General features: G+C 31.2%; 1 protein-coding gene across 1 annotated transcript in view; it reads right to left on the bottom strand.

Annotated features, from left to right (window-relative positions):
• The window catches only part of LOC145259673 (leucine zipper transcription factor-like protein 1), a 46,277-nt gene that overhangs the window by 23,685 nt on the left and 4,652 nt on the right, over nucleotides 1-17,940 (bottom strand). The window contains exon 2 of the mRNA XM_080117334.1: nucleotides 3,698-3,825. Within this exon, the coding sequence (XP_079973460.1) occupies nucleotides 3,698-3,825 (128 nt within the window). The remainder of the gene's footprint in view (nucleotides 1-3,697; nucleotides 3,826-17,940) is intronic.

The following is a 17,940-nucleotide window of genomic DNA, read 5'->3' as shown; positions in this document are numbered from 1 at the left end:
ATAAAATTCTATTTTACTTTTAAAAATCTTCAAAATTGAATTTTAATTGCATCTTTTAATCGCTGGCAGCCATATTGCCATTTTTTTTCATAGCAAAAATATATTTACATAAAACTAAACTTCAGATATTCTTTTTATATAAAACTAACAAAACTATCCTGTGTTGCCTAGGGACATGGATAAAAAGAAAGACGAGCAGCTAACTGATTGCTTGTTTCAATTTTATTGTTGTTTTTGGAACAACTACCAATATGAATGAAGGAAAATCCCTCCCCCCACGGTCTAATTTGTTTGCTGTTGATCTCAAAGGAAAAACATCAATGTTCAAATCAGAAAGTATTTTTTACTTTTACTTTTATTTATTTGTTTTTACTAAAATATGGTTTAATTAAAATCAATTTGCTTTGGAGGATAGCATAAATTTACTGTCCCTGAGTGTTTTCAGTTCATGAATAGATAGTCATTTGAGCTTTAAAAATCTTAGCAAATTCTCATGTATTAAAATTGAATATTTTTAAGCGATTTAAGTCCAATAATTTTATGAAAAACAAAGTTTGTTATCATTTTATAACAACTTGGTTTAAATAAATGAGCAAATGATGTAATAATTAATTTTAACTTTAAAAACAAAAGTAATAATTTATCAGAAAAAACAAATAACATAGTTCAAAATGTTTATGATATAGAAAATTTGCTTTAAAATAAATAATCAATATAATTAAATGCAATTAATTTTTTGATAATGCTTATTGTTTGTAAACAGTTACAAATGAAATAATTAACAAAGATGGCAACCATACAAAAACCTAACAGCTAATGTTTTTGACAATAGTGACCATTATGTCATTTGATATGAGTGAATTTTCAAAGTTTCCAAGATTATCTATTTTTTTCATCTCTTTTGATATTAATAATAATATTATTTAACTTTTATTTATTAATAATAAATGGAATAATGCATTATTAGTAGCATTTAGTATTATAAGTTAAATTTGGAGTGCTTATTAGAATTACATCCATTTTAAAAAACTAAATTGCAGAAAAATCTTTATGATGTGCATAGTTATTATGGAATAAACATATTCCAAAAATCATCCAAATTGATCAAGTATTTTTTATATAGAAAATAATTTTTTTATGATTTTTAGTGACTTTAATGGGAAATTGTAGCCATTACAAGGTTGTTCTCGATAGTTGGAATTGAATTGTCTCCCCTTTATTCATGACGATTCAAAACAATATCGCACTTTGTCATAAAATTTGATTTTTTTAGTTAAAAAAAATTACTTAATCAACTTATGTAATTTTTGAAATATGACATCTTCGTTCTCTGACAGGTATGTACATCATAAAGTTTAAAACATTTTCCTGTATTTTTGTTTTTAAAATAGGTTTAATTCTAAATAAGCACCAAATTTGCTGCTGATACTATAGTTTGATATTCATTGATTTGCATATCAATGAATTAGCTGCCCTAAAAATGTTATAAATAGATCATAGATGAAAGAATGGGGGAGTGGTTGGCAGCAAATAGAACAAAATAAATGTAAAATGTTGTGAGCATGTTGTCAATTATTCTTTTTCTAATAAGATTACAATAACAAAGATAACATCTATGTGAAAAATGTTCCTAGTCAGGTAAAGTATTTTCTGAAAGGAATTAAATCAAATTAGATTTTATTGTTCTGAAGAACATAGTGACACAATCCACAAGAAGCAGCTATTCAAAATGAAATATAAGTTTGTGGGATAAAAGCTATCGATGACAGAAGTCGACAAACTGACTTTATTATATAGAACAAAAAGTGTTAACAAAATTAAAACAAAAATAAAAAGATTAAAACATACTAGTAAATAATTTGATAACAAATTGATGAAAAAAAATGCTCATAAGAGATAAACATTTTGTATTAGGGAAAACCTAAACAATCCTACATGGCACTATTTCCAAATACCTTATTATTGTATAAAATTATTATATTAAATGTTTCCTTTTTTTTTTTTTTTTTTTTGACAAAAAATACATGTAATATAATTTGATAAAAATATTACTATTACTGCTTGATTGGCTTTGAGAAGTCATTTTCCAGATATTGGCACCATGTTTACATGCTTACTGATGCATTATGGTACAATATTTAAATTTTTTATGGGGAATTCAATAACATAGCTTTTTATTTTTTAACTAAAATACGATATAAAATCAATCTATTTTATCCAAAATGAGGGCGAAATAGGTTAATTTAAAAAATAAGTGTCCCTCATCATTATTATATTCAGTTCAATGTCCATTTTATATGCTGGACAGCTTTTAGAAATTGACTTCCAAAGTAACCTATCCATGATCTTTCTCTCAAATAGATCTTTATCACTTCCTCCTATGTTTTCTCATCGATTTATTCAATGTAACAATACCATCAGTCTCTTGTTTTGCACACATTTCTATATATTGTTCAGATTTAATATTCCTCAGCAGTTATCAAATATAAGCTTGGCTGTTTTCTAATAGGTTCCTCCCCAACAAAGAAAAAAATATATATAAAAATAAATTTCAACTTTTATTAGAGAAAAAAATGTCAACTGTATTAAGAAAACAAAGTTTCTTAAAAAAAAAAAAAAAGAAATATTTAGTTAAAAAATAAAAAGCTATATTATTGAATTCCCCATAAAAAATTTAAATATTGTACCATAATGCATCAGTAAGCATGTAAACATGGTGCCAATATCTGGAAAATGACTTCTCAAAGCCAATCAAGCAGTAATAGTAATATTTTTATCAAATTATATTACATGTATTTTTTGTCAAAAAAAAAAAAAAAAGGAAACATTTAATATAATATTTTTTGTTTTAAGAAAACAAAAATAAAAAAATAAAAAATATTGAAACATTTCTAAAAAATATCTGTAAAAAATAGTAAACCATAAAAACATTCACAGAAATATTGCAAATTTTCTTGAAACAAAATTTTTTTAATATTAAACTTTTCTAAAAAAGAAAATGTAAAAAAAAAAACAAACATTATAAACTTTCACAAAAATACATTTTTGCTAACAATTCTTGAAAGTTAAAGAAAACTAAATTAATAAAAATATTTATTAAATTTAAGATAGATTTTTGTTAATTTGTTTAGTTTTTTTTGTAATAAATGTTTCCCAATGTCTTATTTTTGCTCAGCTTGTTTTGACGGTTCTCATCAGCTGCCGGTTGAGCCCAAACCAATGTCCAGGACAAAATATGCATTAGTAACCATTTTCATATCATTTCTCAACTTTCATTATCCAGGTTTCACTTCTATACATCATCATGTTAAAAAAATAAATATTCAATCTCTTTACATGGCTTATTGCACTTGCTATTTTTTACCAAATAAATCTAATTTGATTTGATTTGATAATGTAACATTAAGCATATAGACAAGATGCAGCCATCTTGAAAAATGGTCTTTTACAGTCAAACAGAAATAATATTTTTATTAAATTATGTTTTAGTAAAAAACAAATATTAAATATAATGGTTTCATACAATGAAGTATTTTGAAATAGTACCAAGCTGCATTTTTTAGGATTTCCCTAAAGTTAATATTAACCTGAAATTCATTCAATTTTTGAAATGATGTTTCCCTGTTTTCCAATGAAACGATAAGGTTTTTGTTGAATGACAAAAATTTGTTTGAACTTGATGAAAAATTGAACTCACCTACTGCATTTCACATCTTCAAAGCAAGTATCTATTGTACGCATCTGTTGCACTTTGTTATAGCGTGCAAAGCGCATATAAGCAACAACTTGTGCCTGGTGGTGCTCATTTAGACCCAAGGAGAGTGACTGATAAGCCAAAAAAGAAAACAAAAACAGAAAAATTATTTTTTTTCTTCTTTTTTTTAAATCCTTTACATCAGATGATAAAAGATTACTGCTAATATTTTTGGAACAAAAAATTACAGGCCTAATTAAAGAGTAATGTTAATCAACAAATGCAATATGTCTCATCTCTACATTCAAATTTCAATTAAAAAAACACGATTTTAAAATACAACATTAAATGAAATGACAAACTGAATACAAAACACAAAATCATCGGGAATCAATTTTAAATGATTGAACTGAAATAAAGTTGAAATAATATTCTTAAAACACTTACACGGTTTCCATTGTGCATTTTACAGGTTATTTGGGATAAAGTTGATTTTTTAAATATATTTTTAAATTCCAGTATTATTTTAAGTATTTAATAGCAGTAAAGTATAATGATTAACTCTTTGTGTATCCTGTTGGTGGGTTTGAGAGCTGTAAACTATAGATGACTGGAAATCACCAAAACATTGGAAGAGGTTGATGATTCACGCCACAGTTAAAAATGTGGAAATCTTAGCTACAACTCAGTGCACTTGGAAGGACATGAGATGTGATTTGGAGGATTGCAATGGGCATGTTGAAGCAGAAAGGATCATAACAGGCATTCTGACTGTGTCTGTATAATGTAATTCATCAAGAAGATGCAAAATAGAAAAAGTGCAGCAAAATCCAGACAAGGCAATGCAGACCTTGGCCAGAGATATGAGTATTGGAGCTGAACACAAATTAAAATTTATCAGTGGAACACCCATCCAATGGCAGATATTCTGTGAATTTCTATAAGTTTTAAATTATAAATAAAATGCATCCTTTTCATATTTACTGGTTCTGAAGTACCTAAAATCTAATTGATCCACTCCAGATATTTGATATTTTTTCTGGGAAAGTCTTAATATTTTATTTTATTTTTTTATGTGTTTATAATTTTATTTCATTTTGAATTTAATTTTGTCTATTCTGTGTGTTCTGGCTAAATCGGTTGGTTTAATGTATCTAGTTAATGGGAAAAAATTTATTGTATGAGTTACTATACTTTCTGTATTATAGTTTTGGCTTAAGTCTACTGAATTTGAAAAATGAACATTGTTTTTTTGTTAATTATTTAATTAATTACACACCAAATTCATAATTTTAACTTATTTAAACATTATCATAACATTAAAATGTTGACCAATTGTAATCCCAATATTATTAACAGTTCTGAATTTTTTAGATGAGTGCTATTACTTGTTTTGATTGGACTATTGTTCTCATCTTGAGTGTTATTTATGCAACGTTTCAGTTGATGTAGCTTTCAACATTCATCAGACATGTTGGTCACCATCTTGGAAAAGAAAGAAGAAAAGTTACTGACTCCGTATATGGTTTTGTATTCTTGGAATTGTTTTTGTTTTTTTCACCGTAGTTTCATATGTGTGAAAAAAAAAATTTGGTCGACAAAAGTTGGTAACTTTAATAAAATATGATAGGGGATTATCTCCCTTTTACTGTTGAAATTTTAAGGAAGGGTTGTACAATTTTTATTTTCCTTTATAATTAAAAGCTCCCATAAACACCTGGTACAAGTCAAGCCCCTGACTGAAAGTCTCATGACAAAAAAACTGTGTATATGAGATTTCATGCAAATATAGAAAACTATACAAAAGGTGAGACCAGTTGCCCCCTAAAGGTAAGATTAGAAGAACACCGTAAAGTCATGAGATGGGGAAAGGTTGAAAAGTTGGGACTAGCTTATTACATATGGAATGAAACAAGAATGCACTTCCTTTCATGGAACGAGGTCAGAATAATTAACAGGGATGCAAGATGGAGAGTTAGACGACTTAAAGAAGCAGCACATATGCTAAAAAATGAAAAATTACTAAGCAAACTGAGCATACAGATCAGCAGTATATGAAAAGCTCTAATTATAAAGAAAAACAAAATTTGTACAACCCCTCCTTAAAATCAGTGGATGGCTGCAAATCGTTTCAGAATTAGTCAAAGAGTGCATGCTAGTGGTAGATATTGCACTCATTAAGTCTAGTCAAAATAAAGTAGATAAGATCACTAGAGTCCTGTAGAGGTGACTGTAGGGAATGAGGAAGAAAACAGAGCCTGTGTCATAGACATGTGTTGCCTCCGATGACAGGATGGAGCGCAGCCAAATATGATAGATCCATTTGAACAAGTCAAACAGATAACATTTTGGATTTCACCCACTATAGGTAGGTATCAGCAGCCAAAATTTTACAAAAAATTATGAGTAACTTCAATCCTCTTATATAAAAGTACACATCAATACAAGAAAAACAAAACAAAAATCATGAAGATATCTTTAGTCTTCCAGTTATAACCATTTTAATATTCACAGACATGGCATGAACATATTTAAATTACAATATGACAACTTTGAAAGCAACTGACAAAAAAGTAACCAGTAGAAATGTTATAAAAGATGCTTTCATCATTCCTAGTATAAGAAGATAATAGGAAGTAAAAGTACAATTATATCTAATTCAATTTTCGCTTTCATTTTTGAGGTGTGAAAAGTGAACATTGCATCATTTATAATAACAAAATTGCACTGATGGGCAATTTTTAAAGTATCATCAAATAAAACTGAATTAAAGGAAAGCAAATATGCACATGCAATATAATTGTATATATAATGATTATTATGTCTATTTTTTTTTCAAACAATCACAGCTTCAATTTACTTCATTATAAGTAGATAAAAATGCTTATTTGTTCAATTTCAACATCAAAAATAAAGTACCAAATATCATAATTGTATACTAATTTCAAAATAACATATCACAAAAACTATTAAAGATACAGGTGTGGAATTTTGCATGCTTAATCATTAGATATTATAGAATATCATATCCAAATGTCAGCTCTTTACACCTTGTAGTTCTTAAATAATATCCTCAAGAAAATGCAATAATTTTATGTAGTATTTTTCAAACGTACATATTCAACAACAATTTAACTTTAGAAAAGAAAGCTGCATGTTATAAACAATAGAGTTCTTTATATAATTGGTATTTCTTTGCGATTTTGTTAAATTTTTTGCTGGGAACTGACCACATTTGCCCATTTGAGGTGATTATCTCCAAGCCCTAGTCAAACGCATACAGAGAGGAAACTTTTTCTAGTTCTGACCTAACCCATCTAAAGGCATTTACTTTTACCTTACACTTATCTAAAAATTTCATCTGTCCTTCTTCACTGCTTGTGGCACAAATACCTTGACCTAAATAAATGTCATTGTCATAATATACTGCCACAAACCGTCCTCGTTTACTGAAGCTGTAATTTCCAAATTGTCCCTGATCAATTAAAATGTTTCGTTCATCTGTTGCACTGCTTTCTGCTTCATTGTCTGGCAATGTTTTGTGGTGATTTATTAAGTCTGTGCCATTCAAAAATGCTTTCAGGTGGTTTGCCAGTAACTCTAAGGGTCGGTCAAGTTCTAAATGTTCAGATTTATTGCCAAGAACTATTTTCTGAAACCTAATTTCATCTTTCAGGGCCTCAAGTTTACTATCCCTGCTTCCTAGCACATGTAGCATCTGTGTGACATTTTCTTCACTGAAACATGGCCCAATATCATTATTTTTATTTTGTAGTCAGTATGAAGAACCGCAATGATGGAATCCTCAAAAGGTTTCCTTTCCACAGGTATAAATCTAGATAGGCTATCAGCATGGCTAATTTGTTTTGATGACAAGTACTCCAGTGTAAAATTATAATTCAGTAAGATTTGCCCCATCTCAGCAACCTATTTGCAGTATCAGTAAGCCTTTTTTGGATTTGGATTTGGAAGATTGCAAGCAATGGCTTATGGTCTGTTTGCAATGTAAATTTTCTGCCATGTAAGTATCTATGAAATTTTGTTATGGCAAATATGATACTTAGTGCCTCCTTTTCGATCGGCGAATACTCTCGGCTAGTGGTAGCAATCTGGATGTATAGCCAATCGGTTTTTGTTCCTTTTGCAATGCGTCGCTTTTTGGCTTTTCCTGCCACACTCATTGCATATTTTGTTTTGGTAAAATCATCTGACGGACCAATGTTGTCCATTGCAACGGTTGCATGCTCTTGTGGGTGAATCAGGTTTGAAGATTGGATGGCCACTTTTTGGTTGTGCCTGGTTTTCTTCTCATTCGTTTTTTTCCCATGAGAGTAATCCTTTGGTCTGAAACTAGTCCTTCGCATGTATGACATGCCTGATTCCTCGATGTTTCGGGAGTCATTCTTTACACTAACTACGCACTGGCAATCCTCTGCCAACTTCTGGAGAGTGAGCTCTTGTTCACTTCTGAGTCTAGATAAGTCTGATCGTCTTATCTCTGCGTTTTTTGCTTAGACTAGACCCTGTGCAAAAATCAAACATTTGAAATCATCTGCTGATAATTAAGCTAGCCAAAAATTGTCACAGTGTTTGTTAACAAAAGATGCAAAGGTGAGATAAAGTGAGATAGTCTTCATTGTCACATTTTGCCAGGTTGAAACACTTCCATCTCTTGTGAAAAAGCATCTCATTTGGGCTGAAAAGTTCAGATAAGAGCTTGACCACTTCAACGAATTCCAGCTCACTCGTCTTCCTGGATAAAATATAGTTAATGAACTTACTGCGTTCTGTAGTCCCTAGCTTCCGTAGAAGTAGGTAGGCTTTTTTGGCATTATTCCACTCCTGATGATCAACAATGTATAAGTCCTCGGATCTCCTATAAAAGGCCTTGAATATCATATCCTGCTTGGGTAGGTAGTTAAATGTATCGATGGAATTCCATATGGTGGTTTGGGAAAATGCAGTGCTGTCATCACTGTGTTCAGTCTTATTCAACACTTTTAAAAATAATTCCTCATGTCTTTTCTGTTGAAGTAGCAATTTCTTGTTTTGTTCCTTCTGTTGAAGTAACAATTTCTCCTCCAACATATGTTGCCGCTGTGTTTGTTACTGGATTTGGTCTTTAAAACTTTCCTTCAACCATCTGAGCCTTTAGTAATTGCATGATTATGGCCTTCAAGTCTTCTATATTGGATATCCTTCCCAGGCGGATGTCAAAAAAAATTTTCTGAAGCTGGGCAAGAAAAATCTCAAAGAGGCAAAAAGAAAATGTCTTTTTTTTTTTCTTGCAAACGAGGGGGAAAATATTTTTTTTCAAAAATTTACTGCACTAAAAATGGCTTCTTTGTCTGATAGCAAAAAAAATAAATAAATAATGTTCACGTTTCAATAAAATAAAAATGTTCACTTCCAATCTTAGCCAAGAAAAGCAAAAAAAATAAAAATATTCAAAACTCAAGACAAAAAAAACTTGAATAATTTAGTTTTCCAGTTCATAGAAATAAACTACAAGTTAGAAAAGCATTTCATCCAAGGCATGAAAATTGTTAAACAAAATGTTTTTACTATAGGCTTTAAAAATAAAGGTACAAGATTCAATTTGAAATTTATTTATCTTCAAAGTGCACTATTATAAATTTTACAAAGTAAGGTAAAAAAATTTAATTTAAATTGAATCAAAAAATTACCTTGGATTTATTTTATGCTATGTACATTCTGTTGCACTTTAAAAAAAAAGCATTGAAAATTTTATATCTATATCATTAATTGCTAGATGAAAGCATCTTTTATAACATTTTTAAATTGCAACAAAATGTACATTACATAAAATAAATCCAAGGTAAATTTTTGATTCAATTTAAATTAAATTTTTATACCTTACTTTGTAAAATTTAATAAAAGTGCACTTTGAAGATAAATAAATTTCAAATTGAATCTTGTACCTTTATTTTTAAAGCCTATAGTAAAAACATTTTGTTTAACAATGTTCATGCCTTGGATGAAATGCTTTTCTAACTTGTATCTTATCTTTTTAAGATTATATTTTAAAACTCTCCTTCTCTCTATTTCAGTTTGTATTTCTCCTAACACCACAACTCATTTTCGCAACCCCCTCTTTGTATTATTACAGGTCTGAATATTCTCTTTGTTTCGGTTTGTATTTCTCTTCACACCACAACTCATTTTTTTGCAACCCCCTCTTTGTAATACAGGTCTGAATAATGAGAAAATCTGAATTTTTTTTACAAAAATTTTAAAATAACATTTTGGATTAAATTTTTTTAAACCTCTTTCAGAATAGAAAATCTTTAAAATTTAATAAGGAATATATTTCATATAGGTTTCATTAACAAATATTCAATACATAACAAGAAAAATAGAGATAAAAATTTCAAAAGGACTGTATAACTGGTTACGGTCAATAGTAGTCCTCGCCAGCGAAAGTCTTTGTTATTGTTATTCTATTATTATTACTTAAAACATTTTGTGTCCTGCTCTTTCGCACGAGGACTAATTATTACCAAAAAGTTAGAAGTAAAAAAAATATTCAAAATTCGAAGAGAAAAAAAATGAACAATTTAAAAGTTTCAGTTTGCAATGAATTACTTAATCAACAAGTCAACTGTGAAACACATGTGCAAAATTAAGTCAACCTTTAAAAATGGACAGTTTTGTTTTTTCAAAAAGGGACAGTTGTATTTTTTTCAAGCTGAAAGTTTAATTTGCATAAAAGTGTACAGTTTTATATAGAATTTAGGTTAATTCTTTCTTGTCTTCCTAAAGCACAGGGTAATGATTTTTTTTTTATTATTTCTTTTTTTTTTTTAAATTGTAAAAAAAAGTTCAAACTATCAACAGATTATAACAAAATGTTGGGGTATTTTTTCAAACACAAAAATTACTTTTTTGCACTACTAGCAAGGAATAAAAAACATTACCAAAATGTCTGGTTTACAGTTTTGTTTTTTTCATAAAGAGGCAAGGAGGCATTAATGATGACTTCATTCAATTTTCTTGTATTGAAAGACTGAGCTTACTTAGATTTTTTTTTTTCTTTCAAAAGTCCTCATGTACATTGTTTCAAATAGTTGCTAACAAGTTATTTTGTGTAAAGCCGAATTATTTTTTTTCTCGTGTAAGTTCAAAATCCTCATTCGTTAGTGCTGTGGTGTTAGTTTAAATTGATGAGGAAGCCACAGAAACAATTAAATAAATATGTATTAACAAAAATACACATAAAGGGTAGTTAAGCAATATCTTTGCTCACTACTGGACTAGTAGTGACGACCATACTCTCTGCGTGTCAGTCTCTGATTCCTTTTGTTAAATGGTTATCGTTTCCCGGAAGAGACATCATGGAATTATTCCAAGTAGTAGGGGTGCGTCCACAACAACATCGTAACCTGAAAAAACGTATCCTAGGGTCACCATATCCCAGAGTTCTATTGTACTAATGTTCGCCACATAAGTACTATTGTTTTCTTTTATCATTGTTCTAACATTTATTTTTTGTATTGTTTATTAAATTGTTAGGTGAAAGTATAGACTATTTAAAAAAAAAAAAGACCCTCTCCTTAGCATTACAAGTTGATTTTTTCTTTTTAGATAATTGTTATTTTATCAACTTGCATGAAAAGAGCTATGTAAAAGATGCTTAAAACCGTTTGATTTATGCAAATACTATCAGTAGTTCAAAAGTTATGAGAATTTTAAGTGCCAAAATTTAGGCTTTTCTGTGGACATTTTTCTTTAGAAAAAGTGGGCTAAATTACGGATCTCAATATTTCAAGAAATTCAGTAATTTCGCCACCATTTATTTATTTTTCAAGCTATTTTCATGAAACTTGGCACTCTTATGTAAAATTGTGTGCTCTTCCTGATTATATAGTCAAATTTGATGTATCTCTTTACTATAAGCCATGAATTATAAATTAAGATGTACTAATTTCCATTTTTCTTTAAACTGGCACATAGTATCACACAGTGGGTGTCTATTCATGAACAAAACTAAGTATTATAGTGGTATTTAAATATAGCTTTATTGAGAGCAGACATTTTCCTACCTCCTCATCAAAGGAGAGCTTAATGTGGGTGTAGCCATTAAATGCCTAAAGAGTATGGCCGGTATTTACTACTCCTCTCAGCGAAAAATAAATTGAGTAGATATGAATTAATCTTAGAAATAAACCGAAGAAAATTTTTCATATAGATTTTGTATTTCTCTAAAAGATGGAAATTCCCATAGTCGACCAGAACTTATGCATTTTGGGACCAGTTCAATATTCAATTTTGTAAATCCTCTCTATCTGGCCCAAAATATACCTCTATTCTCTGAGATGCAACCATAAATCGTAATTTACATGAATCCTTGATATAGTTTTCACAGTACTAGGATACCAGGAATCCTAATAAGCAACAACTATACATTCAGCAGTTGATAGTAATTTTTGCCATTTCTATTCCGTTGTTTTACTGAAAATTCAACTATGTAAACAAAGAAATAAAACGGTAATTTTTTACCTTGTTTCCACCTTAACATTTAAAATGATTACTTTTATATGTTTTAGTGTATGCAGAAAACGAATATCGCGTTTAAATTGTCTGCAAATAAGTAGTTTTCCAGATATTAAGCAATGTCATTTCTTATGTTATCACTGGTGGTTATCTTGGTACACGCGAGCACACAAACATAACACCAAGAAACTATGCGCAAATGCATGTACCAAGATGGCCACCAGCAATAACATAAGAGATGACATTGCTTAATATCCGTTTTCAGCATATCCGAAAACCTTAAAGACAGTCATTTTAAAGAAAAATGTTAAAGTGGAAACAAGGTAAAAATTACAAAATGTATCACAATGAAATTCTTTATCGAACCGCTTAATTATTATTATTATTATTATTATTATTTAGATATCTTCAGTTAACAAAAAAACGGGTTTATTTTACAGATTCGAAAAAATGGTCTTGACAATGAGTTAAAAATAAATTCTAGTTTCACGATATATTTTATTTAATTATTAATTAATTTTTAGGTGAAAGTACAGAAGAGTTAACAAAACACCCTTCCTTCCCCATTTTAAGAATGGGTTTCTAAATAATAACGTTATTATATCAGCATGGTAGCATAAGTGCACAAGTACCTTTTATTTGTTATATATTTGTTTTTTTTTTGTTTTTTTACCACTAAAAAACAAATGCATGTACTAAGCACATTTTGTTGTTTTTTAATGCTTTTAGTACATTAAGTGTTAAAAACAACAAAATAGTATTGTTTGGAAATCAAATTTGAAAAACTTGATAATTTTTTTAAATTGACAAACTCAGAATAAAAAATAAACTTTTTTCTGCTTTCGTTTTGAAAGCAGAAAATCAGTTTTCTATTTTTAAGTGAATACAAACTCGTTAATATGCTGACAGCGATGGTTAGCAAAAAGCAAGCCATTTCTCTTTTAGAAAAGATGACATTTTAAAGAAATTTCCGCACAATTAATACTTATCAAATATTTACATATTATACATGAAAATAATTCTGAAACTATTATCTATATGAAAATGGATGATATATACTGATTTATTTTATCAATTTTGAAATATTCTTTGTCAACTTTGCCCGGTCGTAAGTTTGCTTCCTGTGGTCGGAAAAATAAAAATCAAAGACCAGTAGAGATGGACTTCTTCGTTTATATCACCTGTAAAATTTCAGCCATATCCCATCAAATTCAACCCTGCGCATATGTATCCAAACGTAACATATGAAATGTAAACATTGAAAAAATGGTTTCCCTTTTTGCTGTTGTAATTTTTTACCGTTTTTTCATTTTTAACTTGGAGCATAAAAATATTGAACACATAAAAGAAAAATAAATTAACATCATTGAAATGCTTATTCTATTCTCTTTTCATCAATGTAATTCTTTTAAAAATTGACCAACAAATAAAAAAGATATGACTTGTTGAAGCACATTAGATATATAGTATTGCCGATATCTACGAAAATACAGCATACGCTTGTAATGCTACTCTCCTCCATGTGTTAAGAATGGGTTTCTAAATACTAACGTTCGCTACATAAGTATTATTTTTTTTTATTGTTCTAACATTTATATTTGTACTGTTTACTAAATTGTTAGGTGAAAGTACAGACTATTTAAAAAAAAACACCCTCCACTCCCAATGTTATTGAGAGAATTGGAAAAATGGTGTTTACTGAGTGTTATTATTCAGTTAGAAGATTGTACTGGATTTTTGTGCGTATCTTCCTTTTACCTTAATATAATTGGTTATAGTATTACAACAATTTGGTCCAAGTAAAAAGTTAACTGAATCATACCATAATAATTAAATCTAATTTTCAAAATTCTTCTGTTTTTTCTTGATCTTTCCTCCTTCTTCATGTCACAATCTCGTGGTGGATAATCTCATTTGTTTTCTACAGTCCCTTTCTCACATAATATGCTCTATCATTTCAACTGACAACTCATTCCATCGAGGGAGTTTTGGCCTTGTTTAGTGATGTCTCACTAATATATATGATAAACATGCATATTAACTTATTCTTGAATAGTATGGTCAACATAAATAGAAGGCCCTTCCATTAAAATCTTGTAACCTGCAGTATAAAGTACAATGTTCATGGTTAGGCGATAAGTAACTATTATGAGAATTGTTTTAAAACGGGTGCATTTTAAAATTGATAATTAAGTACGTTTTTAAAAAATAAAACTGTCGTGGTGTAAATATCGAAAGGAATAACGAGAAGACTCAGAAACAGTGAAATGAATAATATATTAACAGAAAAATACAGACAAATATGTTGAACGGGAACTCTGCTCAACTGAAGGACAAGTAATGTTTTAACTCTCTCCCTCTGTCTTGAGTTTAGACTCACTGGAAAGCAGAACCTGCTTATAGAAAATGACATCAGAAATAGTCCATCAGCAGAATCTGTAAGGGTGCCACCCCACACAAGAACATTACTATAGTATTACGTTTCTGAATTTTTTAAATAAGGATTGGTCATTTATATTATTTGAATTCTTTGGACTACTGTTCTATCTTGAGCATCAATTATAGTTGATGCAAACTCTGACCTTCTCCAGGTGTATCTTGTCGACTCCGGAGTGTTTCTGTCGAACTCAGAAATCTTCACGGAATTTCAAACAGAACCTTTTATTTACTTCACGAGAGCAGCAGGCTCTTGTTCTGTCAGCTATAACTGAATAGAGGTCCTAAGTAATTCACAATTGTATTTTTCAGTCACCCACAAATAAAGAAATTAGAAAATCTCAAAACTAAAGATGTAAGACTCCATGTCCATCTTTTACTAATTATCAATGGACCAGAGGTCATCTCGTCAGCGTCAGACAAGGCCAAACTATTTGCAAAGAACTTTGCAGCTAATTCTACCCTATGCGACGAAGGCCATCAACTCCCCATATTTCCTCCTATAACACAGAACAAGCTAGGTAACATACAAATATCCGTGCATGAGGTCGCCAAGCTAATAAAAAACCTAGATTCCAGTAAAGCAACTGGCCCTGATGGCATCCCAATTATAGTGTTAAAAAAGCTTCAACCAGAACTTGCTCCCATACTTACGAAACTATTTAAGTGCTGCCTTAAGGAGAAGTGCTTTCCAACACCCTGGAAGAGCTGATCAATATACCCTGTATTTAAGAATTCAGGTGATAAGTCATCTCCCTCTCAGTACAGACCAATAAGTCTCCTGTGTGTTATGAGTAAGTTGCTGGAATCAATATTAAATAGAGAAATAGTCAACCACCTCAGCAGGAATAACCTTCTTAGTGACACACAATATGGTTTCCGCTCTGCAAAATCTACAGCAGATGTGCTGACGGTTATATCCCACAGGATTAGTGAATCTCTTGACAAAGGCTTCCTTTCTAGGGCAATTGCTCTTGACATATCAAAGGCCTTCGACAAGGTATGGCATAAGGGTCTACTTCACAAGATTTCCAGCTACAGTATAACTGGAAATGTTTTCTCAATCATTAAATCATTTCTCTCCGATAGGCTCATAAGAGTAGTGGTAGATGGACAAAAATCGGAGGCCTGCAATATAAATGCTGGAGTCCCTCAGGGGTCAATCCTGGGCCCAACTCTCTTCCTGATCTACATCAATGACCTCCCTAAACACATACTTAAATCATTTGTTGACATCTATGCTGATGACACAACCATCTACGGCAACACATCAAAGGCTGTAAATGACAAAGTTCTCTCTGATTCTCTCTCCTCTGATCTCGAGTGCATGGTTCAGTGGGGGAAGATGTGGCTGGTTACCTTTAATGCATCCAAAACCAAACTCCTATCCTTACATTATCAACGCTCTGATCCCCAGCTGGCATCAATTGTGATGGATGGCTCTCGTCTAGGTGAGGCCCCGTGTTTTGACAAGCTTCTGGGTTTGACCTTTACTCCTAATCTGAAATGGAACACGTACATCAAGTCTGTTGCCAAGGTCGCTGGAAAGATGGTGGGATCCTTCTACCGCTCCAGAAGATATCTCACTACTGATGCAATTCTCTATCTATATAAAAGCCAAGTACGTCCAAGGATGGAATACTGTTGCCATATCTGGGCAGGAGCGGCCAAAAACAGCCTATCATGCCTTGACAGAGTACAAAATAGACTTCGTGGCTTAGTGGGGGATGCCCTTTTCTCTACCCTGCAACCTCTCTCCCACAGAAGAGACGTTGCGAGCCTATCCTTGTTTTATCGTTATTTTCATGGCAGGTGCTCGTCTGAACTCCAATCTCTGGTCCCCCCTCGCCAATCTTTCACGAAAAGCTGAATCCACTGTGAAAAATTTCCCCCACTCTATATCTGTGCCTAAATCAAAACGCGGATTCCATGAACAAAGCTTCTTTCTTAGAACTGCACGCCTGTGGAACTCTGTTCCGTCTGCCTGCTTCCCTCCGGACTACAACTTGGATGTCTTCAAGTCCAATGTTAACAAATTCCTAATGAACCGCCCCCTTAATTAAACACTTCATCAAATCTCCACACTAACGTAATGTACTTGCAATAACCCTTATCCCTGAGTGGCTTCCGGGCCTTGATAAGTGGTGATCACTGTGTAAAGAAAAAAAAAGAGCCATTGTCAATAAAAGTAAATGTTAGCTAACTCCCTCTGAGAAATCAGTGCTAAACAAGGGTCTTAACTTTGCCACAAACATCAAGTGGATTTCATACTTAGATATGATAGCTCCAATAAAGGAGGTAGCCTTGAATAAACCCAAGGCACAAAGAGATGAACTAAGATAGAATTCAAAGCCTCTAAAACCTAACCTGTCCAAGGAAGAAGTGTTGTATCAATTCACTACACAGTGACAATGATATAATACTATCAGCAAAAAAGGCAATGCTATAGTGTTAATAGATAGAGTGGAATATTCCAAGAAATCTGCAGATCTAATAGGATCTGGTGGCTACTTTGAAATGAAAAGGAATCATACTTTGAAAACAGATCCTTAATACCATCTGCAAAATATAAACAGCTAGTTTAACATTACAGCAAGCTACCTATATGGCTTCCCTAAGATTTATAAAGATGGTATTAAGACCCGTTGTCAGTGCCCAATGTTGAGCCGATTTCTGGTAGATATAATCAATCCAACCATAGGTAAATCTCAGTCGTACATCAAGAATTCAGCTCACTTCACTGAAATAATCAACAATGCTCCCATTCATTCCAACCAGATGTAGTGAGCCTGTTCACAAAATTACCCACAGATAAAACTGATAGTGGTATGGGACAAACTGACTCACTGATTGAACGCAATTGTATCCCAATTGACAATATAATGGAAATGTTTCCCTTGTGTGTAGAAACTACATACTTCATGATGGGATCTTATATATATTGGCAGGGAGAAGGTCTAGTGATGGGATCACTATTGTCCCCAATACTGGCCAATGCATATGCAAAATACTTTGAGGAAATGGCATTAAGATCACCATTACTAAAGTCAATAATGTGGTTGTGATATGTGGATAATACATTCATACTCTGGCCTCACCATAAAGATCTTCAAACATTATTAGACCATGTGAACTCTATCTGTCCATTTATACAATTCACAGTGGAAAAAAAACATAAATTATTGTTCCTAGATGTGCTGATAACCTGCACTGGTCAGGGATTTATGTCTTCTGTATACCGGAAACCAACTTTCACTAAACAGTACCTAAACTTCAACACCCACCCTCTATACAAT

This window comes from Euprymna scolopes, chromosome 35 (genome assembly GCF_053919585.1).
Source record: "Euprymna scolopes isolate OS-2025 chromosome 35, ASM5391958v1, whole genome shotgun sequence".
Classification (NCBI taxonomy): domain Eukaryota; kingdom Metazoa; phylum Mollusca; class Cephalopoda; order Sepiida; family Sepiolidae; genus Euprymna; species Euprymna scolopes.
The sequence above is the reverse complement of the archived record's forward strand: the minus strand, read 5'-3'. Positions and strand labels throughout refer to the sequence as shown.